At 42.8% G+C, this 27,041-nt stretch overlaps 7 protein-coding genes across 7 annotated transcripts; 4 read left to right on the forward strand and 3 right to left on the reverse strand.

Annotated features, from left to right (window-relative positions):
• Positions 1-369: 369 nt before the first annotated feature.
• Positions 370-1,741, forward strand: EAE98_011998 (uncharacterized protein; the record flags this gene model as incomplete). Its single annotated transcript, XM_038959622.1, has 4 exons — positions 370-495; positions 550-1,154; positions 1,207-1,674; positions 1,726-1,741. The coding sequence occupies 4 exons, from the start codon at positions 370-372 to the stop codon at positions 1,739-1,741; spliced, it is 1,215 nt and encodes a 404-aa protein (XP_038804046.1).
• Positions 1,742-2,074: 333 nt separating this feature from the next.
• On the reverse strand, positions 2,075-2,965 carry EAE98_011999 (uncharacterized protein; the record flags this gene model as incomplete). Its single annotated transcript, XM_038959623.1, has 3 exons — positions 2,075-2,454; positions 2,533-2,850; positions 2,905-2,965. The coding sequence occupies 3 exons, from the start codon at positions 2,963-2,965 to the stop codon at positions 2,075-2,077; spliced, it is 759 nt and encodes a 252-aa protein (XP_038804047.1).
• Positions 2,966-4,019: 1,054 nt separating this feature from the next.
• On the forward strand, positions 4,020-5,055 carry EAE98_012000 (uncharacterized protein; the record flags this gene model as incomplete). Its single annotated transcript, XM_038959624.1, has 4 exons — positions 4,020-4,188; positions 4,235-4,287; positions 4,337-4,749; positions 4,803-5,055. 4 exons carry the CDS (start codon positions 4,020-4,022, stop codon positions 5,053-5,055), a joined length of 888 nt encoding a protein of 295 aa, XP_038804048.1.
• A 1,484-nt stretch (positions 5,056-6,539) lies between these two features.
• EAE98_012001 (uncharacterized protein) lies at positions 6,540-6,734 on the reverse strand (the record flags this gene model as incomplete). Its single annotated transcript, XM_038959625.1, has 1 exon — positions 6,540-6,734. The coding sequence occupies one exon, from the start codon at positions 6,732-6,734 to the stop codon at positions 6,540-6,542; it is 195 nt and encodes a 64-aa protein (XP_038804049.1).
• Positions 6,735-8,053: 1,319 nt separating this feature from the next.
• On the forward strand, positions 8,054-8,605 carry EAE98_012002 (uncharacterized protein; the record flags this gene model as incomplete). The annotated part of the gene is made up of 1 exon (XM_038959626.1): positions 8,054-8,605. One exon carries the CDS (start codon positions 8,054-8,056, stop codon positions 8,603-8,605), a length of 552 nt encoding a protein of 183 aa, XP_038804050.1.
• Positions 8,606-11,134: 2,529 nt separating this feature from the next.
• On the reverse strand, positions 11,135-15,910 carry EAE98_012003 (uncharacterized protein). The gene is made up of 3 exons (XM_038959627.1): positions 15,031-15,910; positions 14,848-14,963; positions 11,135-14,796 (listed from the first exon to the last, which is right to left on the reverse strand). Exons 1-3 carry the CDS (start codon positions 15,811-15,813, stop codon positions 14,004-14,006), a joined length of 1,692 nt encoding a protein of 563 aa, XP_038804051.1. The 5' UTR covers positions 15,814-15,910; the 3' UTR covers positions 11,135-14,003.
• Positions 15,911-23,610: 7,700 nt separating this feature from the next.
• Positions 23,611-26,737, forward strand: EAE98_012004 (uncharacterized protein; the record flags this gene model as incomplete). The annotated part of the gene is made up of 4 exons (XM_038959628.1): positions 23,611-23,983; positions 24,035-24,175; positions 24,231-24,313; positions 24,377-26,737. 4 exons carry the CDS (start codon positions 23,611-23,613, stop codon positions 26,735-26,737), a joined length of 2,958 nt encoding a protein of 985 aa, XP_038804052.1.
• Positions 26,738-27,041: the final 304 nt, after the last annotated feature.

The following is a 27,041-nucleotide window of genomic DNA, read 5'->3' on the forward strand; positions in this document are numbered from 1 at the left end:
GCTGGATGTGGCTGACTGACAATGAGTGACACATCTTGTTTTCTTCGATGGAATATCGACTCAAGAATAAAGTCTTGCCGATGAGCAGATCCAAGAAATCTCAAGATACTTATTGTCTGCCCCTTTTCAAATTCTGTAACGAATTTAATAAAGATGATGCTTGACATCATAATGCACTAACACCAAAGTAAATTCACTTGACCCCTCGGGGCCGAGAGACCCTGCAAGGCTTAAAAAATGTAGGCTCCACCTCGCTAAACGCCATCCGATATCGTTACATACTGACAATCTGATAATCTCTCCGTCAAAGCTCAGCTGTCCCTCCTTCTTTCTTTCCTTTCCTTCCAACATACATTTTTCCAATTCAAAATGTCGTTCTTTAGTCCCCGTCGTGTTGCTCTTTTGCTTTCAATTGCAATTGTATGCGTATATGCTCAAGGCCATGCTACATCTGTTGCGAGCATGAGCTTGCCTGAAATAGAGGAACAGCTCCAAGTAAGTTCTCACGATAATCTGCCTGAGCCCCATCTAACCAACTTTACTCGATAGCAATGTCCTCTTGTGCAAGATCTCAATGCATATAAACAAGTCACGTCTCCAATTACTTCAACTCTTACTTCTCGCATATTCGCAGTTCTTTTCCCCTCCACCCCCGCTGTCAATGCACTTTTAGCAACCCTGTATATCTCTGGACCCCCCAATTTTCTCCTCGCATTATGTCCACCGAATATCGACCCTTCTTCTCTCTCCGTAATGGTAGCATTCGCAGTTGGTGGTCTTTTGGGTGATACATTGTTCCATCTTCTTCCAGAGATTTTCCTTGGCGAGGATGCCCATGAGAATGTGCGCTTCGTGTTGGTTGAACCAAACCGCAATTTATTGTTGGGAGTCGCGATTATGGTTGGATTCGTTACATTTGTTGCTATGGATAAAGGACTGAGAATCGCCACTGGTGGACAAGGCCATGAACACTCGCACAGTCATGGTCATGAGAGCGAGAAGGAAACTTCTGCTATTTCAAGCAACTTGGATGATACACCTGCCAGAAGTACTAGATCAAGAAAGAAGGATAGCGGAAAGTCAATTGTTGAGGTTGAGAAGACTGAAAAGGAGATCAACTCTAGTGTCAAGCTTGCTGGATATCTTAACCTCATGTACGTTTCTTCGCAGAAGAAAACAGGGAGGCCACTGCTAATTGTATGACAGCGCTGATTTCACTCACAACATTACCGACGGTCTCGCCATGTCCTCTTCTTTCTATGCATCTCCAACAATTGGCGCAACAACTACAGTCGCAGTATTCTTCCACGAAATTCCCCACGAAGTCGGTGATTTTGCTCTCCTAATCCAATCCGGTTTCTCCAAACGTGCAGCCATGGGCGCACAATTCGTAACCGCACTTGGAGCTCTCCTCGGGACGGTCATCGGCATCATGATTCAGGAATATGGTTCAAGCACAGAAGAAGGCGGTATTGGCAGGTTTGACGGCCTCATGGGTACAAGTTTGGAGTGGGGTGATATGTTGTTGCCATTTACAGCTGGAACATTTTTGTATGTGGGAACTGTAGCCGTTATTCCGGAATTATTGGAGACTGGAAAGGATAGGGGTCTTGAATTGACGAAGACGCTGAAACAATTCATGGCTATGGCAACGGGAGCCGGAATTATGCTTTAGTAAGTTTTGGTCTTTCCCATGGTTTTGGTAAATTTACTAACGGTTCATAGCATTTCCTGGTCATAGAACCACTACATCTACGAGATATCATGATTAAAGGGGCTTGAGTTGCTTGGACTATATGGCATGGCTTCGGGCTTGAAAGATTTTGGGACACCATATACGTCAATAGAAGTTAGATGTGGAATTTGGTCCGTGGATAAAGCCATCGCGTTAAAAATCTAGACATATCATGGTATCTAAAGTCAAAACTTTTGGGTCTCGTTCAAAATGGATGTAAGGTTTTGACACCCAGATGTAGCTGTTCTATGACTGCTCATTTGGTGTAATGCAACGCCGATTTCTTCTTCCGGTTCCTTCAAAATTGTTCATGATAATCATAATCGTAGCCAACCCATTTTAGTCGAGACTTGGTGCCAACGCAATCAAACTAAACCTCAACTCTGCGCCGTTTTCCTCTTCTCTCTTCAAAAACTTCCTTACACCCCAATCCAACGCCTTTTCGCTCAGAACATCTTCATCTTCTCCCAATGATCCCAACTCAAGTGGTCCTCTTCTCCTTCCATCCATTTCCCAAAGATTGTTCTTCCCGTCCTTGACGAAACACACGTAGTGTAAATCGATGTCGTCTTCAGCATTGGGTGTAGAGGATTGGCCTTGTGTTGCGGCGTTTTGATGAGCGGATTCGAGGGCTTGGGAATTGTAGAGGAGATCTGCGCGATCGATTGCGGCGAGAGGAATGGCATCTTTGATTAGTTTGTCGAGAGGAGAGTCTTGTTCTGCAAAAGAGAAAATTTGTGTCAGATATGTACGTTTGACAAATCTGTTGAGAGAGAGAGAGAGAGAGATAAACATACCAACAAAACCCCTCGAAGCACCATTGCTCACAGCATGCAAAAGGCCAATCAATCCACACGCATTCCTGATAGTCTGTTTATACCAAATAATTGGTTCATTCTCTCCCTTTCCTGTATAATCTTTACGTTCTTTATCCTCTAAATAACGAAATGCCTCATAACTTTTTGAGACGGGAAAAACGAGTAATAGAGCGAGTGCGGGACGGGGGATAAAGGAGAGGAGAGAAGGATCTTCGATGGAAAATACGTCGTGGAAAGAAAGAGTGGTGGAGAGGCCGAGTTTGTGGAGGAGAGAGGACATTACTTCGGGGTTGTTTTCTAAGGGAGATATTTGATTAGCTTGGGAGAAGGATGGAGGGGGAGAGGAGTCACCTAATGGGATAAAAGCCTTCTTGTTCGAGGGAACATCTGGATTATCTATTGCTTCCGCCATCTTGACTCGGTGGTTTTGAGTCACTGGAAATTCTAGATATTGGTTTGTTTGATGTAGGTAGGTATTAAATGAAGGAAACTTTGAGAGCTCGAAAGGCAGCTCCCGCCACTACGTAATGTAAAGTTAGCATTCATTTACCCCACGATTCGGATCATCAGATACTCCGGCCTCCGGTTTGGTGCCCAATGCATCTATCGTTCTGTACAACAATTTTAGCAACTCTACTTATGATACAATATGTAAATATAAAGCGCTTCGGAAACTCATATATTGGCCCTTGAATGCAATATGTCAATTTGCTACTCCTTCCTTATGTCTTTGATTTCTCCTAAATGATAATATTCACGGCAGACCTGGATCTGCAGACCCTGGACCCTTTGGAATCCAATCATCTGTTTGTTGCACTCCTCAAAGTAGTTCTAGAAGAGATCCATATCTCCAGCTCTTGAGTTAAAGTTCATTCCCGCTGGAATACTTTCTACAGTCTGAAAGACTGAAAGACTGAAACATTCTCCAAACTGAAATGAAAGACTGCCCAAATGCAGCATGGACCGAACCATCCGAAATTACAAGTCAAATTAGAGTTTTGCTGAAACAGGCTTGTCTCTTGGTCTCCGGATTCTCAATTTATAAACCGGCATATACCCATTATTTTCACCGCAATTGCCATGGTTGGTGCTTGGGAAGCGTTTCTTGTTGCTCTTCTTGTGTCAATTCGCGCGTTTATGTTATGCGTTCCAAAATAATAAAGGATCTCTATTGCTTCGTTTATCAGGCCATAATCTATTTGAGGAAAGTTTAATAGTAAGGTAAATTCAACTTCTTTGGCGAAGTCTTATGAAATTGAACCATAATAGATGAGATGGGGAATCTCGCGGAGTCGTAGAGTAGACCAACTATATATACCTATATGAATGGGCTATTCGGACCGTGTACCCTTTCATCCAAAGTATCACTGTGTGACTATTTTGTCAATTCCATTCTTTTTAACCCGTTAACAAATATCAATACATTCCTTTCTCATTACATTCATTTACAAAGTTCTCTATCAATCATGTCGCTTCACTCATTTCTCGGATTGTCATTGTTGACTCTCGCTTCTGTAGCACAGGCGCAAGATTGTCCACTTCAATTTGAAGGTCGTGTACCAGTAGGCACCACACCAACTGCATTTGATAACTCCAATACAAGTCTCTACAATCCCAGTTATAACTTTGGTGCAAGTAGGTTTGATTTCTTCCTATACACCACTTCTTCTAACATTTCCAGATCTCACATGGAGCCAAATCATCAACATCCCAACTGATATTCCTACTTCTTTGGTAAGCCATCTTGTGTGCTATACTGGTTACACGCCTAATGACTTCTCAGTATGATGGAAATTCAACTACACCCTTCGAGGTCACCCTCTCTGATGCCTCCATCTTTGCTCCCTCCTCGACAAACGTACAAGTTGGATTCCGTCGTGCTGAATTGATGCCATTATCCAACAATGGCACTGATGCTTCCACCACAGGCATCAAAACTCTTCATTTCTCCATCATGAAGGATGCCTCTCGTCCATTGAATCTCAGCCACGAGTATCAAATTGCCTTCCTCGAAAGTGCAGATTTCAGCACCAACCAATTTGTGTTGAAGACAGGTACCATTTTGGACACAAACAACACAGATCCAAATGTTTTGAGAGTCGTCGGAAATGTGAATGAGGGAGCAACCGAACTTTTCACCACTGCTTTTACCGATGGATGGCACAACTTTGGGTTGAAATTGGATTTTACCGCCAAGTTTGTTTTCCGCTCTTGTTTTCAATAAATATGTCCAGCTAACCTTGAATCAGTACAACCCAAGTATTCTACTCTACCTCTTCCAAGGCTCTTGAATCGGTTACTGAAGCTTTAACCAATGATATTTCTGGACAAGGTCAATATCACTTCGGTTTATTGAAGAAGCCAACAGATTTTGCCGCTGGTGCAGATATTTCCAAGAATGGATTCCAGGAAAGTGGTATCAATGAGGGATTGATCTTTGGCGGTATTTTCATGGAAGATAGCGAGAATTGCGATGCAGATGTGTGTGTTGAGACTGAGTAGGATGGGTACGATCGACTTGGTTTCTCTCAACCACAACCATTCGCTCTGGCAGTGTAATGCTGAATCTTTTGAAAATATATATCCATTTATGTTTACCTTGGTATTGATCATATATACTGGCTTATTCTTTTACGTTTCCGGTGAAGTGACACGTTCGACGTTGTATAGGTTATCTGCAAATATGAACGAAACGACAGAACTCGAGATCTGACGTTGACCAAACCAATCCTCCAGCGAGCTCACGGTTCCTCGCGGAGCGCTTCCATTACATCCCCATCTAGTTTTTTTTTTTTTTCTTCTTCCATGACGTTTTATTTCTACCCAATCGCTTCATTTAATCAATTATGTATTGCTTGCCAAGTATTCCCTTCGCCCACCACATAATGCAAAGCCGAGACGAGACGTTGAAGTATAAACCCAGTGAAGCCCCCCGCAAATCAAAGGATATATCCGCAAACAAAAACTGAAATTGTAATAGTCACATGATTAAGGACCGCTGGCGCAACGGTAGCGCGTTCGACTCCAGATCGAAAGGTTATCCGTTCAAATCGGGTGTGGTTCAAAACCTCCTCTCCGTTAATGATGTATTTTTTGGTTTGTTTGTGAGTATTTTGCTGGAAGTTTTTTGATGCGTTGGGTGAGGAAATCAGGGAGTGGTCTTTTTTTTTCTTTTTGGAGATATTTGGGGTGGCAGGTGGGGTATATTGATTAGATCACTGGACTGGACTGGCTATGATTTGAGATTGGGATTGGAAAATGACTGGTTGGAATTGGGATGAAGTAATCTTAGTGCGTGAGTTTTCTATGGGAATAGATATGGTTTTGTGGGTGGGGTGTCTAGAGGGTGTGGGTGTCTCTGGAGAGGGGAGGGGAGGGTAAAAGGTCATCATCTATCCTCAGGGTATCTTCGCATGGAAGATTCTCTGGGTAATACTGATGCTTACATGAAAGAGTGTGCTAAGATCACGATGTTTTTTAGCCTGGAAGAAGATCGGTACCGAAGACTCTTTGGGGTCATTTCTTTTTTACCATACTATTCATATGGTTTAGAGCTTACGAGAAAATAATTGTGTCGAGGCGTTTGTTCAAGGTTTTTGTGTATGGAAAATGGGTATAAGTTTTTTCCCCAAATTGAAAAAGATGTTGAAGCGATGGAAGAGAAAGAAAGAGGAAAAGGATAAATGATCACGATAAAAGAGGCTCTGAGACAACATTGTGTGTAGTGCACACCAGAATGGAAACTTCTTTCTACCAGCGATTGGATATTGGATACCTAAAAAGATATACTGAATGCTGGTAGTAAGATACTCTCGTGGTAGTTTCAGACAGAGGGATAAAGGCTGAAGATAATAAGCTCAAGATGCATATTGCAACCGCATATGAATTATCAACTTGGAGAAGACTAAATCTCTAAGACGGAATTGTATATGTGCAGCCACTACCACAATCTAGACTCTGACTCGGAACCTCTTGTACGTGGCTGCTCATTCTTTTCGAATCAAATCTTCATTGAATCCCTCAGCGATCGCTTCATTCCCAATTATACCCACATGCTGCCCCTGCTTTCGTATGAGATCTTCGGTGAATTCTTCTACGATGGCTTCATTTCCGATGATACCCGCGTAGATACCTGAGCGTCGACCTGTCTTGTGCATGAGGTCTTCGTTAAAGCCTTCCATGATGGCTTCGTTTCCTATAATTCTAACGCTGATGGCTCGTTCTACGTCCAATTAGATGGATGCAGACGATAGAGAGTTTGATACTTGCCGTTCAAAACTGGAGCGCCACAGACAACAGTACCAAGAGCGATACAGCTTAGGAAAGCCTTTGTAGAAAGCATAGTGCTTGTTTAGTATGTGTAGAAGCAGAAAGTGAACTTGTCGACGGTAGTAGTGTGAGCGAGCCGTAGTCTCTACGATCAGTTCATTTGACCTTCTTGCAAGTCCTTTAGCTCAAAGTGCATGAACCGACCACGGAGGGTATGCTGCAAATTCCAACGGAATGAGTTTCTGCCTTGCAAGTCCATACTTTTGGCGTTTTTTTTTGGCATTCGTTTGTGACATCCGACGGTGATATTGGGTCCAGATGCATAGCTAAGTATTGTTCATGTGCAAGTTGCATGAATCACATCCCAAAATGAGTAGTCGCACGTACCCCTTGTAGGAGGTGACTCTTGACAGTTAACCCGGAGGAGATCTAAGCTCGAAGCCCAGTCTGATGTTGCATGTAGAAGCTAATGCTAAGCAAAAAGAAAAAGAAGAGCTCGTTCAATTAGCCAAATCGATCGTTCTACTGCTTGATCGAAAGAAAGGTTTACCTGAGGAGATGAAACAGGGGGGTCAAGAGTCCAGGGGAAGACGAGGAAGAATATCTCAATATAGAGTTGAAAAAATATGTGGATTGGGAGTAAGATGATAGAGGAACGACGAGAACAAAATAGATGAATAGACGGAAAATTCAGGATGAAGAAATGGGAGAACTGAACTGAAGTGACAGCTATGATATCCTGGCTAACTTGCCTCAAGAGATAAAGATAATCCATGGGAAAACAGAGTTCTAGTCTCCCCTCTTCTCTTAGTGCCATTCTCTTAAATCCCCTCTCAATACCCTCGTTTCGATCACCTCTTTTATCAATTCATACCAGATATATTGTGTGATAAAGAGAAAACCCCAAATCGACTCACTTCTTCAGCATTCAAAAATGGGGGACACAAAGCATCATTCACAACAATTAGTTAATTCATTACACATTGCCCGAAATTCATCAAATAATCGCAGCACTATGGTCCAAAGAACACTACAATGTACATTTGGAATGAATGGCGAACTCTCCACCGTCATCTGGTAAGCCAGCACGATTTCCGGCTTGTTCCTAGAGTTGTCTTTATCCTGCCATCACTATTTCAACCACATCATTATCGCTGTAAAATCTCGTCATCTCATCATCTGATTGCACAATCAATCGCAATCTCACAGTAACTTCACAACACGTCTCAAAATGCCACATAAAAAGCCGGCTAGAATATGGACGCAGGCAGAAAAAAATCATCTTCAGGATTTACTTCAAGAAAGACATGATGAGGGGAGGTATTGGAAGGACAGAAGAACTAGTAGAAAGTTTCTCACCAAGAAGATGAATGAGGTATTTCCGCCTAGAGGCCAGCCTGGCGGTCAAGTGTTCTTTGTAAGACATGTGAATGAATATTTGAGACAGTGGGTAGGAAATCATCCGGATCCCAGGCAAGTTGAGATTCCAGATAGTGAAACAGACTCGGAGGAAGAAGGGGGAGGTGAGGAAGATGACGATGACGATGACGATGACGATGATGACGGAGGCAGAGAAGCAGTGTCAGATGAAGCGCCAGAGGAACAAGGAGAAGATGAACAGGGTAGCCAGGGAGCACAAGATGCAGGAGATCAAGATGAAGAAGGTGAGGATGGTGATACGGATGAGGAGAGGGGGAGACGGCGTGAGTGGAGAGCGGGAGGGAAGAGCAGTGCAGCGGAAGCCCGAAAGGCGAACAAGAAATTGCCAAAGAGAGAGCAATAGCTGATTGCATGAAAACTGTCCAGGCACAACCTATTGAGAGAGTGGAAGGATTGAATTGGGATAGCATCATAGGAAGCATGCAGAAAAATGTAGAATGGTATCATTGATGAGGTATTCGTACTAGTACCCGTGAATCTGACGTCAAGTGGGGGATGCAAAAAGCTCAAAATATCTCAAGTGCCCCTCAAAGCCTGATTAAATCCAACACAATTCGCAGTGTAGTATAACCTGCAAATCTGATCTCTTCTGTATGTTTTATCACGGGTCTGTAGTTATGAATCTCCAAGATACCCCCTACCCCCGAGATATCAACGCTCAACAAAACCCATGCCAAACTGAAAATACTTAATTCACTTTGACATTCAAGAAGACGGAACTTTCTTATCCCTATCTCTACTTTTTTTTTTTTGAATAACTCTTGCTAGGACACTCGAGGATTCGTAATACCTGTTATCTTTGCTGATTACCATGGGTAAGATCAAGGAATGAAGTCAGCTAGAGCAACTGCAGTCGTGAAAGAGGTTGTATCTGCTTTATATACATCTGGTGATCCCATACTCAGGTTTTACTCCTATAACTATACACGCTGTTAAGGTTTGTGGATTAATTTCAGATATATAGCAAAGAAAACCACGCGTTTGCATGAAATCTTAATGTGTCAACTTTGATTGCTAAGCCAAAAGAAACTTCCGATTTCAATGTCAGACATTTGTTCAGTGGAGTAGACTAGATACAGGGAAGCTGGAAAGAGATGGGGGAGAGCCGCGATGATTGGAGAACTGTGTATGCTCATATTGAGTGCGATGTGCAAAGAAAGATATTTGCTAGTAAGCTAGGTTGGAGGGATTAAAGCTAGACGAGTTGAAGTCAAGAGGTACATCAGTTCGTAGTCAACGAAATAGAGAGATTTATGAGGACATTGATGTAATCATCTATCTAAGACTGATTCACATAAAAGGGTGGATATACACTCAAGATACCTAGGTATGTATATTTCAACATTCAGGTAGGTAAATCAAATCGATTATATAGAGATTGATTAAAGATCCCCATTATCTTAATAGACTTATATCTAAGTTATGCACAGAAGAAACATTGTTTCTCATCACTCATAAACGCAGATATAAGTATACTATAGAGATAAAAAGTTGTCAGCCAGTCAACTGAATGCAATTTGTAAAGTGAAGAGCAGATATAAACGCCAAATTTTATGTTCGTATTAAGCTAGATATACAAGATGAGGGAGTGTTTGGTAAGCTATACCAGATAGATAAGTGTCGTTAAAGAGCCACGTTGTATACTAGGAATTATGAAGTGCTGTTCCTCCTATCATGTCGCTCAGCCTTTAGACAATTCTTTTGACAGATAATCAAGATGAGATGTGCAGCAAATGCAACCGCAAGTAGATTCTGTGAGAGACGATTGAAAGTAGATTTGTAACAGGAAGATATCCTAATTTCCCATTACATATATCTTCCCATTTCGAGGAAGAAAATGTTGTTTTGACAAATAGTTGGGATGAGATATGCGACAGGGAGTTATCATGACGTGTAATAGAAATCTTCTCAAACATTTCTTTTGACACACAAACCAGAAGAAACACGCAACATGATATCCTTCCAACCTGCCAGAATGTGCAATAGAGTTGGTAACCAGTGGACAACAATGAAAGATTGAACATGCGGAACATAACGTAATAAAGATTTCAACATGCTATTTGATTTTATGATCTGTAGTGGTTAAGGAAATATTTGTAGAGTATCTATCCAAGTCAATTAAAATACCACATCTATAGATGGCAATGAATGTTAATACTCACCTCCATCTCCTTTACTGTATTATACTACCGCAACCTTCGGAACTGCGGCACACAGAGATGTGCAACAAACTCATTTCTTCAACCCGTGGAGCTAATCATTTACAGATACATTCAGTCAAGCAGTACAAAGTCAGGAGTGTAGAAGAAAATACATAGTATATCATCCTAAGCCCACTCAAAACAATAGCATGAATGGAAGCTCTCGGTTGTAAATGTGAATGAAGGTAAAGATTACTGAATCTACCTTTGGCTTCTACATCGTCACCAGCACTACTCTTTCATTTCCAACTTTACTGATGTAGACATATAAAAAACCTAACTCTTGACAACCACGAAGTGACGCATATAATCAAGCAGGAAAGTTGTGATCACAATCATATTTGGAATTTCAATAGATCTAGATGGGAAGAGTGACGATGACGCCTACATTCTACTTGTAGAAACAAGTCGGTCTATCCTCAAACGAAAGATGGCAATGTGCTTCCATCTATTACATTATAGGTTTCTCCCTCCGGCCGGCTCAATAACAGAAAGTTTGGTATTTTCTAGCGCAGATGGCGCAATAGATACTCTTGGGTTTCCGGGCACAGATGTACTTGTTGTAGACGTGAAGGACAATGATTTCATTACAAGTGCTACTCTGACCAGACTATATTCCCAGAGTCGCAACCACCATTTAAAGCCTAATAGCACACCAAAATGATATTCTAACCCAATCCTAATCATCACATATAAAAGTGTTTCTACATTGATAGAATACTCTTTAGTCTATAAATCCCGGTATATGATATAACTTCCCCGGATGTACACCACATCATTGCCTCTTTAGTAAAGAATGAATGACCAATCAATCTTGTGAAACCCAGATCTACTAGAGCCAAGTTGACAATGCAACTAAACTAGTCTAGATGTCAGATATCATCGGAAATTTCTTGCTTATTAACTACCAGCAGGCTCTAAAAAGCGATCTTTACCACAACTGTACAAGTCACCTAACCCATCAATTTGACCATTCAACTACAAGGTAATCAGGAAAATGCTCAAACTAATAGGACAAGAACGATAAAATCCCAGTCGCAGAGCTAAAAAAGAGTCCATCTCTGAGTGAGTCATTCTCTTGCCTGCAAATTACCTAGTGCCTCAAAAACCCAAACCGATCAAAATACTATTGATTCCCTCTACTATACGGTATTCCGAGAAGACTCCAAGAAGGAGGAAGACCAAATCAACACTAAAACAGAGGCGATGTGTCGATCCCCCGGATTTGGATAAGCTGTCAAATTCCTAAAACAGCGAGAGAAATACGCTACTGACGTGTATCCAAAAGAAGAAATTTCATGTTGACGTCAACAACAATATCAATATGCATGATGAAATCGACACCGTTTTAAGCCAAGTCGATGCCAAGTATACTCATGAGCTTAATTTTCCGCACAATGGATTAAAAATAGAAAAGATGAAATAATGCTTGGGATGATCAACGTCAAGCTTAATTCAAAGGCGCGGGGTGAGTCTCGTGGGCAGCCTGTCCAAAGATAAAGCTGAATATGAGTTGGCTTTGGCGATCCCTCAACCTCATGATGCTAGCAGGAGGAGGTTTAAAATTTGCGAGTACAGTATGTATTCCTCTCTCTTATCTAGTACGCGATAGTTTAGGCCAAAGTCATGTCTGGAGAGCTGAAAGTAATCGAATGCAAGTACACGTGGTGAAAGAGAATTGTTAGGTTCGTGGTAGAGAAGGCATTTCTACTAGCACAGTGTATATTCCTCTCCGTACATATTATACATCAACACCCGTGAAGTTGTAGATCTCAGAGCGAAGACCTTGATGAGAGAAAACTTTAGGTACAGGGAAAATTTTATTGAAAGTACAAAGTATCTTGCTCTCCGTACATACTACTTGATACCTAATACTATAACCAGCACCTAACAACCACCAAGAACGAAGAAATAGAGCCGGGCTATCCCAGAAGAAACGGCACTTGTCAAAAGAGCTAACATCATCGCAACAAAATGCTGTTCCTTCCATACCATGTCCATTTCGAATCCAGCTGTCATCAACGAGAAGAACCATAATGGTCTAAAAATCGACATTCAACCCAACTGTCAATTCCGGAATAATAGGCCAACGCCAATGTTATCACTGATGAGATCTTCATTCTTCAATCCAGAGTTTGGCTTATTGCCTACGTGCGAAGTGATCGGAGTGAGATCCTAGCAGCATCACCGGAATAGAGAATAGAGTTCGAACACTTGTACTGTCGGTACCGTATGCCAATACCGGTCGATATGCCAGTGGCAGTGGCAGTGCGCAGTGGCAGTGAGAGCAGTTTATCAACATTCTCTAGCCTTGGGCCGAAATAAGGAATTGATGCAAATATCGCCGACGCAGCCTAGCTTTTGCATCATGAAGTTGGCTTCAACAGGATTTTCCCATCAAAGTCTCGCTACTCAGGAGACCTTACTTGTGGATGTGCCCAGAGATTGTCGAAACTCCTTCATTTAGCGGTAACGGAGTTGCTTGCAAGCGGAATTGCAATCGACAGCGTCGACCAAGCAATTATACGATGTAGAGTACCATCCGGCAATTCCTCGACCCTTCTTGTCGCGACATTCTAAAATCTAGACCATCTTCTTGGAATCCATTTCCAATTTGACTAACACACACATTCATCTATCCATCTATCTAATTCCAGCTTCGCACATTTGTACCCACTGAGGTATATTTCCTACTGGTTCTGCCAAAAACCGGGCCTTCTACTATTACCCTCCATTCCATATGACGGCGAAATAAATCCTTCAATCCTGTCGCGTAACCCAACATGGAAAGCACTCTCTATCGACGCGTCTCACTTCCGTCTCACGAATCACAGCAAGAAATCGGAACGATCGGCTCCCAGCCCACATATGTAAATCTCACTGCAAAAAATTATATCCCAGTAAATCCCTCATTGAAAAGAAGTTCTTCCACGCGGTAAGAACGGCACATACGATCGGTCAATTCTTTGTGTTTCTCCGATGGAAAATATATGGAGTCTTTGAGGCATCTTCCGATAAATCAATACCGGCAACCCACTCTAAACTGCTTGTGACGCTGTAACGCTACAGTTGAAATGATTGGATGGCCTATAGCAATCCCCGGGTATGTATAAGCTATGTCCCTACATACATACAAATTTCTCCACCAGAAACCACAAACCGCGGAACTGAAATTGACTTTGAAGTTTGAGGCGAACGAACGACCCATCGTTCAAAATTCGCCACGTAGACTTGCGGATTTGGTTTCTCTTGATATCTGAATTATATTAATTGACTCGTTTGGGTAATAGTCTAGAAGGATCTTGGAAGCCATAGAATCTTCTTAGTGTGGACAGGGCTGATTCGTGTTATGTGCTACCTCCCCGAACTATCTCCATATTTTCCCTGTCATACGACATCATCTGAGTCGGTCTGATTTGTCCCCAGAGGTACATGAGTAGTGGTGATGTTTGCAGATATGCATGTATCCTAAGGTAACTTGGTAGCGTACCATCCGTCAGTAGCCAGCCCAGCCCCAAGAAATCACCAAGCCCGGAATCTTCAATTCCCTTCCCCAAAACCGTAAGATTCTCGTCTCCACCGAGCAACATCATCCCAAAGTAGGAAGAGATCTCTCTCTCCAATAACTTGTCTCAGCTCCAATAATCTCCACAATTGAAGTTCTCCTTCGTCTTCTTCTTCTTCTTCTAACTTCTCTGCATGTAGCTCTGCATGTACTTGCCCGTCAACTAGTAAATCTCTCAGGCGCTCCATATGCAACCCCGCCAATTGCTCCACAAACCAAGTTCGTGTGATAAGATTCCGCTTTGAATGAACAGCGCCAATAGTAAATAACCAAATCAGCCATTGACATGTTTGTTCTGTGGTTGTAGCGGTATCAATTGTGGACAGAGATTCTTGTAATTGTTGTAAAAGGATAGAAGGACCAGTAGAGGAATGTGGGTATTCTTCAAGTATCGACTTCATGAATAGTAGAGCTCCGATACGAGTTGCTTTGTCGATAGTAGGTTCTTGGTCTCCTTCTAGAGACAGGGGAAACGATAACAATTCATACTCAATCCAGTAAATATCATCAACAAACTCTCCTGGGTCGAGAAGAATTCTGCTTAATGAGGCGAACTGTATGGACTGGTAGAAGATAGCTAGATATTGCATTATCCGTATGAGATTTGAGTGAATACCGCATCTAGCGAGTGAAATTTCAATGTAAGCATTGATGGTGCTGATTCTATGCACCGGTAGAATTTTAGATATTGATATTTCAGGATGATTTCGTGGCTTGTAGTAAAGATATGGTTCAGCAGCATAATCAATCGCACCAGTGATATCAGACCTTGAAGATAATTAGAATGAGGTTTTTCTATATTTTAGTAAAATTACCTACCGACGAAGTTTTGTCTGTATAATCATAGGAAGAGACGACATCGTGCCTCGCGTGTTTATCATTTGTTGTATACCACGCATATGAATATGCCATAGATCTGAATGGCCCGTATTTGCCTAAGTGGAAGTTTAGTAGATATCAAATAATCACGTAGCAAAATTTGATATCGAAATGTAAACATACTTCCCCCAAAGCTACACACGACAAAGCAGCAATAGTGCTATCGTCGACTGGTTTCCCATTCTGAAGTTTTTCCTTGACTATTTCTAAGGTTTTGCCAAGGTGGTACATTGAATCTTCCGAGTCCTTCCCACCTTGAAGCAAGGAGAGATAGATTGCGCCAGCATATAATATCGCATGAAACATCGCTGCATCGTTGATTGTAAAACGAAACCATTCATCTGAACGTAGAGGATTGGAAGAAAGATATTTGGATAATGGGTACATTCTCGAACTAACATGCGTAAAATATCGGCTCAGCAACCGGTGCGTTCTTGTCGTCATCTCAATAGGCCATGGAGACAAGCTGAGTGCAGTCGGAAACCCGATGAGATCCTCAATAATAAGACCATCATGTTGGTGATGATCAGATATGACTGACTTGGGTTCCACGAAAGGTTTTATACATTTCGAACGGAGTTTCGGATCCCCTTTACTTTTCCGAATCGTTTTGCTTAGGAAATCATTCCTCACATGCTTGCGCACGAACTTTCGTACATTAACATCTGTTTTTGTTCCAGAAGATGATAAATCGACGAATGCGAACTTTTGTTTTGGTCCTCCCTCTTTACAGTTGATAGTTGTGGCCGATGGAGGATGAGTTGACGTTGAGGATTTGCTTCCCACCTGACTTTCTTTGAAGTGAAATTCGGTGGCTTTCCACTGAATTTTACCTGGGATATTCCAATTCTTATGTACATTGACTTTGGGACCATCTGTACCTATAAGCTGTGTGGCATCCATCATGGTGAGGGATATAAAACTTGAATTCTATGTCTTTGAGGCAAAAATGAGGGAATTTCACAAAAGAGGGGTAATAATCTTGCCCTTTCACGTTACAAGAAAGAATACACGAATTATCACAGTTAGATGAAGATATCTGAAGAATAAATATTCCACGGGCAACAAAGACAAATTCAAAGCATCTGATGCTTATCAAATCCTCAAAATTTCAGATTTGGAAGTTGAAATTTCCTCTTTGGGTAATTGCCATTCACTTTTTGAGATGCGGGTCATTTTTGTGTAACAAAACTCACGTAATCAATAATTTCTTTTCGGACTGCATTTCAACGACAGTTCATAAGGATGTAAGGGTATCGAGAATTAACAGTTCGAACTGAATCATTATAATTAATATGATGTGTTGATTCAGAAGTTTCAATTCGTGGTATGGTTTAGATATTGGTTATGGAAATAATTTGTACAAGAAATCCGGCTCTGTGGCAAGTTTTTGATATCAGATCAAAGCAGAAATTATGATGTATATTATTGACTTTCTAGATTCAACTTTTTCTTCTAATTACGAATAATTCCCATCCTTAACGACTCTGGCACTGGAACAACTGATTATCACCTACCATCAGCCATTAAACCATAGACCACACCCATAGACCACATCCCAATATCACATCCTCAATCTCAATACTCCACCTCTCGAATAGAGCCTCACCTTATCAAACCCCAATAAAGCAACCCCCAAACCACAAATACTGACTCCCAACGCCACCTCCAGCCCTAACACAATCGCTTCTTTCTTCTTCCACTCCAAGAAAGCATGAAACACCCATTATATTTTTCCTTCGTCCATGAAAGAGGACCGAGCTTGTAGCTCGGTCGCTAAGTTCAACTGACTCCTGAGATGATTTGCATATCATATACAGATCTTCCCGTGCGCACGAACAATCGCCCTCCATCTTGACCTCGACCGTGAAGGAAATGCCTTACCGTATATCAAAATGTTTGGAGAGTATGCTTGGTATGTCTGAGGATCGTTTAGATTTTTAAAACCGCGTGATTGGTGTTATTACCGTGCTTTAGAATTTCCGATCGAAAATACCAGTGAAACGACATACCAATTCACCTAACATATTCTATTTGAAATTTTTATTTCGCCAAATTGCCACAGATATTCATTTCTCGTTTCAACATGTATGGGACATTCAAGCCAAGCATACAGACCCCTTTCTTGGAAGCTTCACAATGATGGGGTCAAAACTATATGGCGGAGTGAATTTCAGACGAAAGTCAAACCCCGCCCCTTGAGTAATGTGTTTTGTTGGGAGTTTGATATTGATGTTATTTCAGAAAATTGGGATATTTTCGAATGTGTCAAAACCTACATTGAACATTGGTACCTCGTTTGATCTTTTTTTGTGTTTTGAATTCTGAATTTGGGATGCGATCGAGACACTTGTCGCAATGAGAAAGGAGAATTAAGATGCTCAATAGGACGATATTTGCTCATTCCATGGATGCCATTTGATGTTTCTCTTGGTATCAACTCATTCTTTCCTATTGTCTAGGATTTCCTGTATGAATAAATGAATCCAAGATTTCATGTCGTTTGATCTCCATATAAAAAAAATCTTTTGAAACCAATCCCACAAGAGGTACTGTACTTGGGGGCAGAGTGAGAGCAACATCAACCGAAAGCACCAAGAAAAAATTGACTTTGGTCCGAAGAAGGGACGAAAAGCGTGTTGAGACGGCATTTGATTTGAATTGTTTGACTTTTCATTACAGATGTGAATTGAAATGTAAATTGGAAACGATACACCCTTCAATTAGCTCCATCTGCAGCCCATCCCGCTGCCGACTTCGGGAATTTTAGATCAAAGCACGATTTAACAAGTTTTGTAAGGTCTTTCCTGGTAGTTTTGCGCCCTACCGTATTCAATGACTTCTCACACTCCAAAATCTTCACCCGTCAAGACATTTGCTGTGTAAACTAGATAATTCGAAAAACCACTATGTGTGAACACGAATCATGTTGTTGAAAATCAACCATACTTTCGTGGGGTGTCTAAACAAGTCCATTGGCCTATAAATTTCGTACCATAAGGTCCGTGGAGGTGCAGATTGGCGTCGGAGGAAATTGGAAACATTAACCAACGGTTCCAAGGATTTCCCCTTCATTGTCGCTTAATTTTGCACCTAGCTTTTGTAGTGGTTTGTATGCTCGTGCACCCATCAAATCAATTCCCCAAGAAGTAATGAGATTGGGAAGCAGCTGAGAAACTAATCATCTTTTGCTCGATTGTTATTGGAAGAACACAATGTCTGCAATCTGTCAAGACTTTCTTCCATGCAGTAGTGAGATAAATTTTTGTTCTTCGTTTCGTCGATTGTCGTGTCGGATTGACCGGCGCTGGCGTAGCCTACGTATAACCTGGATAGCACTCGACTCTCTCATTTTTAGGTCATGGCTGCTTGGCCTAATAGGCTTGAACGCCTAGAAGACGCCTAGAATAAGATGTGTTGAGGTTGTACTACACACCGAAACAGTGCCTGAGAAAAATCGAATTTGGAACATCATGGTCAGAATATTCTGACTTCATCTCATCTCATCGGGGAGAGCGATCAAACCAGTCTCTGCAGGCAGTTCGAGAAAGCTGAGCTTGGAAAACGAAAGGTGGCGGCAAACTCGTAAACTTCCAATGGTTCACTCTGACTTACATACGGATTCTTACATCAATTAATTGATCAAATCAAGGTATTTTTTCTTGCTTGCTCGCGTGCCTGTCGCATTCAAACCCTTGCGAAGAATGAGGGATATAAAATATTTCCGGTTTGCCCCCTCCCCCCCCAAGACCAGGGCCCCAGTTCCCGATCAGATTCTGACGTATGTCTCTCTCACTGTACCTACCCGCCTTGTGTAATCACCCAGAAGAAAATTAAAATGCGCTGTTCGTAGAAGCTGACATTCACGTGATCAAAATAAACTTCCTTTTCGTCACCAAATGTCGCATCCGTAAATCGCCCATTGTGTAAGTAAAGAGTTACATTGCATTTGCAGCATCTAAAATTCTGCAGGGTTCAAATTTGACCGATGAGATGAGGCGAAACCAAACCAAACGGCCGAGAATGAGGATCAAGCTGCAAGACGAAAACTCTACTGCTTCATGGCAAATGTTATTTGACTAGGATTTTTACGGTATGCGAGTAGTCTTACTAATAAGGATGTAGGAGGAAGTCTCAGGAAGAGCGCTGTTGGCGAGCAGAAACCAAGACTTGGAGCGTCTGCGACTATCCATGGGGTAGTTTGATACCCCAAGGGAAAATACGGAGTACCCCAAAAAGTAAGGCCCTTTTTCAGAAACAGAACTGAATCCCTGAATGTCAGTTATTTGTCCGAAGTTTATCAGGGTGGGTGATCTATTCTGGGCAGATTTGATATGGATGAGAGAGGAATATTTGACACAGCATTAATTGGCTACGCCATGCTAACACAGGTTTGTGACGTTGATAGAGTTTCTTGGTGTTGAATGGGCAAATCTGAACGTAAGGAGAGCGATTCGTTTCGTAATAATATGATATTAGCACTTGTAGACTTCTGGATACTACGACGTCAACAACATCACTATGTTTATCGTGTGATATGTCAATCCTACTAACTTGTCTATCTAATTCCTAAAGATGCAACGGACCGGATTGCGTGAATGAATTAGGATGAAACTTTGAGTTTCCTTCCAAGCAAATGCCACGCCAAAGATAAGCATGCCCAGCACTTGTTGTATTGCAACCAGCCATTTTGTGTTCAAATGCAGATGAAGGAAAAATGATGTTATCGCAGGCTTTCGGAGCCAACTCAGGTAGCCTGAGGTATTTTTAGTTCTAGGCGCTCGAAAGGAACTGACGGTATTAATTCCGAGGCTATTGCAATGGGATGAAAGGGATGTAACGGTATCACTACATTAGGAGCCTCGGATCGGATATATTGGATAGTTACGTCGTTACCTAGAGCCGACCAGACGACTGTGATAATTGCGATGGGGAATTTGAGGGAATTGAACGGTTATTACGGTATCCTTTCGGTATTTCCAATACCAGTATTCCTCACACCGGTCAAAAGTGGAGGTTAAGATGAGAGCGCTTACTGGACGTTGATCGAGCTGACCTAATTTTCAAAGACATTCCAAGCGACAGAAGGTTTGTATAGTGGAAGGATGAACACTTCCTTCATCCACCCATCGTATTGCCAAAGAGAGATGCATGAGGCTACCGATGCGCAGTTGGTAGGTTCCGTCGCGTCTTTTCCATTTGCAAAGAGGGTTCGTATGTTTTGACCGCGTTATGTGTTATTTCTTATTGAATTTTCTCCAGTATTTCTTGGGGGAAGAAAGGCCGAGTGCCGGGAAGAGGAGGAAGAAGCCCTTTTACCCTGCACCGTACTCAGACTCACTCATCTTGATGATAACTTAATATTACCCAAAACAATTGCAGCATCTATGAATTCATATCCAGGTTATTCAGATAACTATCTACAGTGTGTTGTATAATAAGTTTAGCCCAAGTAAATAAACCATTTCCATTGCTCCACCTCCAAAATGTCAATTTCGCAATCAAGCTTTCCCTAAACAATTAGTCTCCATCTTCACCCAGGTTCCCCTTGTCATTGACATGAGAATTGATGCAAGATCTGATGATCCCAGTATATGCCTCCGTATTGTCTCAATTGCATCCCGCCGAATAGCTGCACGGTTCTGGAGAGATAACCAGCGATTGCAAGAGTGACAGTGTAAATAACAAGCCTTAGTAACGTCATATTTAGCGCAATTGTAATCGTGCCGCAATGCCGGGGGAGATGAGAGTGAATGAGTGGAGTGAAAGTTATTGCAATGCGGTGGTACGGTGAGGGGAGAGGGGGAGGTGAAAGGGGGAAATCTATGGGCTGGGGATGGAAATATTGGAAGCGAGAAATGAAGGGGAAAAATGAAATTCTAGAAGTGTGTCGCTGGTGGGAAAAAAACAGTGTAGCGGCGGTTTCGGCGTAGGCGTGTGGGATATAATTTGTGGCGTTCATGGCGTCCAACTTACCCGTATCTGTGTGGGATTTGAGCGTGGGATGTAGCATTGATTGTTTCTAGTTTGTATCTCCTTTTGAAGAACCTTCCTCGAGCCCAGACAGCGGCGCGGCTCCTCGTACTTACTGAAGTCAAAGTTTCAAAAAATCATTTCGATAGTTTTTTACGTTTCTGAAAGAATGGCTTGGACGAAGATCTCCGGTGATGTTGGCTGAGGACAAGACGACTTGATGCTTGGCCAATACAATAGGTGCACCGTGGTGCAAAGGAATATCACCTTGGCAGCAGTCAATACCGAGTAATATTCAATGCCGATGAGATGAGAGTAAGAACCTGAGTAGAATTTCAATGTCTTGGGTCATTTAAACGATTCAGATACTTTTGAAATCAATTTCAAATTGAGATATTTTGAAACAAGGTCTCTCCCATATTGATGTTGTGCCGCCCGTCATCAATCCCACGTTGTTTTGTTTACTGTTTGAGTTCATGAAGGAATTGTAGTTAGCAGGGAGTGACTTGGTAAAAATCTCCAATTGTTCGAATTGTTTGACAGCGACGCAGAAACGGTCAACCCTGAAGAAAACAACAGCAAAGCAGAATGTAATCAAAGCAGCAAATTCGTCTTGTATGTACATAGATACAATAGACTGTGTTTTTCCTAGGGCCAAAGAACTTCATGGCTCAAATTCCCCATTGTCAATTTTGCAAGTTGCAATCTGCCATCGATGATATCTTCCCCCGTACCCTGCTGTTCGCCTTGTTTACGGTCACCCCGTCCAGACCCAGGTCCCAGCACCCATTTCCATCCCGCAACAGCCATTACCTACCGTAGTATGCCCCATACCACTACTGCTTGTAAAATGAAGTAAACAAACTGACTGATCCGCCAACCGACTGCAAACAATCAATCATTGGACCGTTCGTTTGAGATAGGATAGGGAAGTGTGGGTGAAGATAAGTTGCAAATTACTATTTGCAATTTTGGAATCTTGTGGACTCTTGTCCAATGAGATAAGCTGAATGGTATAAAATTATGACTTGGGAAATTATGAAGATCGTGAGATGGAGTTCTCATCTTATTTTTTCTCATAGTTACATGTGAGTTGTCAATTGAGAGATGAGATACTGGACAACAACGCGTTCTGCTCATCAACCACATAACAGGTAAATCACGCCTAGGGCTGCAGAAGGGAAAGTATGCCCACCAAAGTACTTTCCGAAGGCATACCGAGATTTCCCAATCTCCCTAGGTAGTTATTGAAGAAAAATAAGCAAAAGTGTGAAATTCATTATACGTTATTCCATGTTAGATTCGAAACGCTGAGTAGACGCGGCAATTGTACGAGGAGGTTGGGAAAGGAGCGAGTTTAGCAGGCAGCTTTCAAGCCTTGACATTGCACAGTCAACAGTGCGCTATCAGCTCTGTAGGTAGTCATCTCAGTAATGCTGATGGGTACAGTCAATGTAGTACATGTATTCACGATACTTTAATGCATGCAGTGATTCTCATGTGCATCTAGATCTTGCAGTAGTAATCGGGAGTACATAGCCATAAGCCAGAAAGTAACTTTCTTCCATCTCTGCGCACCGAAAATCTCTATAGCATCTGCCGAATGATTGCCCCCCCCGTGTTTACCCCTTCATCACTCTCGCCACGACATACATACCTACAGAGCTTGCAATGAATCTGTTGATGTAGCGGATTCCATCCTCGCCAACACTACCGGTGTTCATTATTCATAATGTTATATGCCATACTCCAACTGATTCATGATTGCTACCATTTTCTTGTCATACCTTTAGAACAGCTAGCTTACTGATTGGCCAATTGATAACTTCCTATCTGATAATGGAGAGTCGTCATTCGCTGAGCCGACCAAGCTTCCGACTCACCGATACATTAACCAGGACCTGAACTTGACTTTGGCAATGACTGAATAGATCTAAACTCAATATAATCCAAGAAACATGGGCAATTACTCCAAGAGGATATGTCGGAAGGTGACGCTTGGAGAAAGGCTAGATAATACTACTCAGTCTAGATTAGCCGACTCGATTTTCAATAGTTAACACTGGATAACTCGGCTTTCTCTTCCCAGGTCGATAGTTATTGAAGGAAGAGTAAAAAGTTGATCTGTCAAGGATATTAATCGGATATTGAAGGAATCTTTACCTAATTGGGGGCAACAGTCGAGCGCTAAGCCGGGTCTAGCTAAGAGGTAAGGTTTTTAATGGAGCATTTAGGAAATCATTTGAAAATCCCTCACCAAAAATCAAAACAATCCGCCATGAACTACTATGACGCTAAAAGTAATATCATCCACTTTCTCTATCATTACGGTGACCTTTTTTAACTTCAACCGATGGAAAACTTTCCTAAGCTCATCGTTGGTTTCTGCCCCAGACCCTCGCCAGATATACCAGACTTTCACTCAAGCTTACCCATGGGTCTAGTTCAAGGCCCCCCAGTAGCTTCTTTTCCAATTCACAAGTCATGCCGCCAAAATTGTCTGTGACCACCGTCCGAGGATGACGCCGAAGGGTGAAGAAGAAAAATCAAAAACCGACCTTACCCAATCTTGCTTGGGACTAGGATAGTTGATCACACTCGGTCTCTCAGATATATAATCTGCTATCGTCCCCCAAATTCAATTCATTTTCTTTTCAGTCTACTCAGTTTGCCTTTGTCACGGTGGGAGTTAATAATAATCTTTCCTTCATCCTACCACACGAAAGCGCAATGGCTCACGGAGACATTGAGAACGGCGCTTCGGCGGCCAGACCAGAGTACGAAGACGAAAAACTCGGAGAATATGGACAACTTGTTCGATATATTTCAAAGTATAAGGGAAGAGAAGAGGGAGAGAAGCTCGCTGCCGAAGAAGAAGAGGCAGCCAACGCTGGCAAGAAGAAGAAGGGCAAGAAGGCCAAGGGCAGTGATGGAGCTGGTTTCGAGACCCCAGATGACTGGCTCAACACCGGTATGCGACAAGGTCTCTCTGCCAGCGAGGTCGAGAACCGTCGTAAGAAGACTGGATGGAACGAATTGACCACCGAGAACGAGAGCTTGTTCTGGAAGTTCGTCGGTTTCTTCAAGGGTCCTGTCCTCTATGGTAAGTTGTCTCCAATTCGCTCTACATGACTTCCACTAATCTCGGCAACAGTTATGGAACTTGCTGTCCTCCTCGCCGCTGGTCTGCGTGATTGGATTGATTTCGGTGTCATTATCGGTATTCTCATGCTTAACGCTGTCGTCGGTTGGTATCAAGAAAAACAAGCTGCCGATGTCGTTGCTAGTTTGAAGGGTAAGCTACTGCACCAATTCGCACACTACCATCTCGTTGCTAACCTCAATCACAGGTGACATTGCTTTGAAGGCTACTGTTGTTCGTGATGGTGCTGAAGTTGAAATCTTGGCTCGTGAATTGGTTCCTGGTGACATTGTAAGTTACACCACAACGACATCGCATCAATTCGAGATCACATTACTAACAATCTGCCAATAGATCATTATCGAAGATGGACATGTCGTTCCCGCCGATGCTAGAATTATTTGCGCTTATGACGACCCTAACGGATACGAAACCTACCAACAAGAACTCCTCAACCAACGCAGCCACGAAATGAGCGAAAAGGAAGAGGATGATGATGATGATGCACACGGAGGAAAGCACGGTTCCGGCTATGCTCTTCTCGCTATCGATCAATCTGCCATGACTGGTGAATCTTTGGCTGTCGACAAGTACGTCGCTGATGTTATCTACTACACAACTGGTTGCAAGCGTGGAAAGGCCTATGCCGTTGTCACCCACGGTGCTCGCATGTCCTTCGTCGGTCGTACTGCTTCCCTCGTTACTGGTGCTCAAGATCAAGGTCATTTCAAGGCTATCATGAACTCCATCGGTACGTCTTTGTTGGTTTTGGTCGTCGGCTGGATCTTGATCTCTTGGATCGGTGGTTTCTTCCATCACTTGAAACTCGCTACCCCAGAACACTCTTCCGTCAACTTGCTCCATTACGCTCTTATCCTCTTGATTGTCGGTGTTCCCGTCGGTCTTCCAGTCGTCACCACCACCACTCTCGCTGTCGGTGCTGCTTACCTCGCTGAGGAGAAGGCTATTGTTCAAAAGCTTACCGCTATTGAGTCCCTTGCTGGTGTTGATGTTCTCTGCTCTGACAAGACCGGTACTCTTACTGCCAATCAATTGTCCATTCGTGAACCATTCGTCGCCGAGGGTGTCGATGTTAACTGGATGATGGCTGTCGCTGCTCTTGCTTCTTCCCACAACGTCAAGTCTTTGGATCCTATCGATAAAGTTACCATTCTTACCTTGAAGCGTTACCCAGCTGCCCGTAAGATCCTCGAACAAGGATGGAGAACTGAGAACTTCGCTCCTTTCGACCCTGTCTCCAAGCGTATTACTGCTATCGTCGTCAAGGATGGTGTTACCTGGACTTGTGCCAAGGGTGCCCCAAGTGCCATCTTGAGAATGTCTGAATGTTCCGCTGAGGTTGCCGCTATGTACAAGGCCAAGACTTTGGAATTCGCTCGTCGTGGTTTCCGTTCTCTCGGTGTTGCTGTTAAGGAAGGTAACGGACCATGGCAATTGCTTGGTATGCTTCCTATGTTCGACCCTCCCCGTGAGGATACCGCTGCCACCATCGCCGAAGCTCAAGTTCTTGGTCTCTCCGTTAAGATGTTGACTGGTGACGCTATTGCTATTGCCAAGGAAACTTGCAAGATGTTGGCCCTCGGTACCAAGGTTTACAACTCTGACAAACTCATCCACGGTGGTCTTACTGGTACTACTCAACACGATTTGGTCGAGCGCGCCGATGGTTTCGCTGAAGTTTTCCCTGAGCACAAGTACCAAGTCGTCGAGATGTTGCAACAACGTGGACATTTGACTGCTATGACTGGTGATGGTGTTAACGACGCTCCTTCCCTCAAGAAATCTGACTGTGGTATTGCTGTCGAGGGTGCTACTGAAGCCGCTCAAGCCGCCGCTGATATCGTTTTCCTCGCCCCTGGTCTTAACACTATCGTCTCTGCCATCAAGATCGCCCGTCAAATTTTCCAACGTATGAAGGCTTATATCCAATACCGTATCGCTCTCTGTCTCCATTTGGAAATCTACTTGGTTACCTCCATGGTTATCATCAACGAGACCATCCGTGTCGAGCTTATTGTTTTCCTCGCCCTTTTCGCTGATTTGGCTACCATCGCTGTCGCTTATGACAATGCTCACTTTGAACAACGCCCTGTCGAATGGCAATTGCCAAAGATCTGGATTATCTCTGTCATCCTCGGTATCCTGCTCGCTCTTGGTACCTGGGTCATGCGTGGTGCTCTCTTCGTACCAAACGGTGGTTTCATCGAGAACTTTGGATCTATCCAAGGTATGCTCTTCTTGGAAGTCTCCCTCACTGAGAACTGGCTTATCTTCGTCACCCGTGGTGGTAACACCTGGCCATCGTGGCAATTGGTTATCGCCATCTTCATTGTCGATGTCATTGCTACTCTCTTCTGTGTCTTCGGTTGGTTGTGTGGCGGAGCTGGTGAGCCATCTGACCCAGTTACCCGCAACGTTCTCCTCTCCGAGAACGGCCACACTTCTATCGTCACTGTTGTCATTGTTTGGGGTTACTCCATCGGTGTCACCATTATCACTGCCATTGTCTACTACTTGTTGAACCAATGGTCTTGGTTGGACAACCTTGGACGTGCCAGACGCAGCCACGCTGACACCCAAATGGAGAACATCATCGCCCATCTCTCCAAGGTTGCTCTTGAACACTCCCAAGTTGACGGTGTCCACCGTTACCACATTGTTCAAAAGCAAGCTGAGGTTGAGGATGACGATTAGATTATCTCGTCCCTAATTTGAGTGCTTCTCTCTTGCCAAGACAAGACAGATGAAAAAGTAAAAAAATATTTAAAAGTCACAAAAAATCTGGAAATTTCACATGGAGAATATGGAGAAAGACAGGCGTTCCTAATATCCCCTCGTCATCCTCAATTCGGCATCTGTCATTGTGGTTGCGAAACAACTTGTCAACATAGTTTGCCAGTACAGAGCTGCAGACGTTTCGACTTCACATTGACTTGTCGTCAATACACCTTTAATTGTCGCCTCACCTTAATCCATACTATTTACACCTTATAGACCT

The sequence above is a fragment of the Botrytis deweyae genome (genome assembly GCF_014898535.1).
Source record: "Botrytis deweyae strain B1 chromosome Unknown BDEW_056, whole genome shotgun sequence".
NCBI lineage: Eukaryota > Fungi > Ascomycota > Leotiomycetes > Helotiales > Sclerotiniaceae > Botrytis > Botrytis deweyae.

What these genes read in the sequence shown, in the direction of transcription:
- EAE98_012003 (XM_038959627.1), bottom strand. Translation starts at nt 15,813, where the DNA reads ATGATGGATGCCACACAGCTTATAGGTACAGATGGTCCCAAAGTCAAT. An exon ending in CGTGTGTAGCTTTGGGGGAA is followed by an intron (nt 14,964 to 15,030) that starts GTATGTTTACAT and finishes ACTTCCACTTAG; the next exon opens with GCAAATACGGGCCATTCAGA. An exon ending in ATACAGACAAAACTTCGTCG is followed by an intron (nt 14,797 to 14,847) that starts GTAGGTAATTTT and finishes ATTATCTTCAAG; the next exon opens with GTCTGATATCACTGGTGCGA.